We start from the raw sequence: 2,228 nt of genomic DNA on the forward strand, positions 1-2,228 counted from the left end.
CACAAACTGTCAGTGTCAACCTTTTTTTGCAAGGTGGTGATGAAGGTCTCAGGTTCTACCAGGAAGCCAAAAGCTGGATTGATGCCCTGGAGTACTGTCAGGACGAAGGGGAAAATTCCTCCCTGGTTCATATCACCAACCAGACAGTGCAGAACGCAGTGAAATCTCTCCTCATAGACAAGACAGACAGCATGCAGAATGGGGCGTGGATCGGCTTGGAGCGGTCCATCTTTGGCAAAGACGTCCCCTGGAGGTGGACTTCAGGGCCACAAGTTCAAAAACCTGAGCAGTGGAGCAGCAATTTTCCTCATGACCGCTTAAACAACCACTGTGGAAAGATCATCTGGGTTAAAGGGTCACAAGAATTCAAGTGGCTGGACGCCTGCTGCCACGAGAAGCTACCTTTCATCTGCCAAGGTAAGCTGTTGTTTAATTTAAGGCCCAATCTGCCATAAGATTAAGTTTATAAATATAATAAGATAAATTATTAAATTAGATCTTTATTTTATCATTTCCAGCTATGAATGAAAGGTCTGGCAGTGATGATGACCATAGTGGAGGTATCTAACCCGAAAACTGTTTATGTTTCTATATTGACAGAAGCTGAATTGAACTTTCACTATGTGTTTTGTCTCTTATATCTCTGCAGATCTTACATAAAGACTGTGTGGCATTCTGGAAACACTGGAAATCCTTCCACTATTCATTTTGATATGAATTATCTTTAAATACATTAACTTTGACTGCTTAGCTTTCCTTTCCTGTAAAACCATATATACTATTGTAAGTAATGTAATGCAGATGCTTCATGTTCATTATCATTCATCTAATAAACAATTTCATCTATACATTCTCTTATTTTGGTTTATATATATTAATCAAGCGCATTCAGTGGTCAGCTCAGCTGGTAAGTGCTTAAAGCGTAAGGAAATAGGTTATATTCAGGAACTGTGTCTTCTTTCTCTACATAGTGCAGCCAAACACTAGGTAAAAAAAGACTTTGTATAGACCTACACATTTTGTTAAAACTCACCAATATGTGAAGGATGCATTGTTTATGTATGTGTGAGAGATAAGAGAAAGAGTTCATGTTCTTAATGAAGGCTTGAGAGAGAGCAGTGTGGAAAGCTTCTAGCTGCTACCAGCATCATCAGCCCCTCGGAGAGTGCTGCAGCGCTGAGTCCTGAAAATTGTAATACTATAATGCATATATTTGGTCTGTGGGTCTGGTCTATTACTTATTGGAGGATAATATCATCATACCCAAAAGGGCGGAGATACATTTTTCAGATAGATTTCATCCGAATACAGAGCCAGACGGTGCTCCTGCTGTCCTAAAGTTAGTCCTGAAATGTCTTTATAAAATTGCCTGATTTATTTATTTCTTTTGTGGGTACAATGGGCTCTCCTTGGTTATTCTGTATTTAAGTTATAAGTCTTACTTCTGCTTGATGCGCCACACTAGCACTCTCCAGGTGTTTCCCCCTGCTATGGTTTAGTGTAACTTACTTTTTGTAGTAACCTTAAAATGAAATTTTGGTTTGTTTAATATAACTAAAATTACAAGTTGGCTGAAAATATAAAAAAAACTCCAAATCGGATGTTTTTTTTTAAATACTTTATTGTATAAATGTAATGACCAACACAGCTTTTGGGCCAACACATTACACATTTATCATTTTTAAAATCACATATGCACAAAATGCACAAGTAACTGCTAGTAGGACCACAAAGTTATTTTGTCAGCAAAGTGAAAAATAGTGCAACAAAGTATTAACACAAATATGCCTAACAATTTCAACACATACAGTGCTATCACTGCGTGCCAATTGCCAAAAGTATACAGAAACTTCTTTAACCAGCTATAGCCAATGAATATTATGCATTTGAACAGTGTAGCTGACCAATGGCGATCAAAAAATATGAATACTTCTTTTAGAATTTTAAATCACACTGTCACAACAGTTTGTTGTATAATTGAACACATCAAAACTGAAAAACTTTTTCCCTACAAATGGAAGGAAAATATGTCGGGGGAAAGCCAAAAAAAATAAAACCCAAAATTGAAAAGTCCACACAGAGTAAACCAAGGGACAACAGAGTGGTTAAATAGACTAACCAGCGGGGCACGACCAAATCCTTGGGAGGAAGCGGCTATTTTAGTAAGCCGCGTAGGGGTGGCCTTAAGGAGTGGGGTCCGCAGGTTTCCGGCTGGTTGGCCAAGAGGT

General features: G+C 38.3%; 1 protein-coding gene across 1 annotated transcript in view; it reads left to right on the forward strand.

Moving 5' to 3' along the window:
* Positions 1–771, forward strand: part of LOC118342019 — a 3,055-nt gene extending 2,284 nt beyond the window's left edge. The window contains exons 5-7 of the mRNA XM_035680447.1: positions 14–417; positions 519–560; positions 650–771. Coding sequence (XP_035536340.1) covers positions 14–417; positions 519–560; positions 650–660 — 457 coding nt within the window. The 3' untranslated portion in view covers positions 661–771. The remainder of the gene's footprint in view (positions 1–13; positions 418–518; positions 561–649) is intronic.
* Positions 772–2,228: the final 1,457 nt, after the last annotated feature.

This window comes from Morone saxatilis, unplaced genomic scaffold (genome assembly GCF_004916995.1).
Source record: "Morone saxatilis isolate NCDOM2014 unplaced genomic scaffold, NCSU_SB_2.0 Contig8, whole genome shotgun sequence".
Lineage (NCBI taxonomy): Eukaryota > Metazoa > Chordata > Actinopteri > Moronidae > Morone > Morone saxatilis.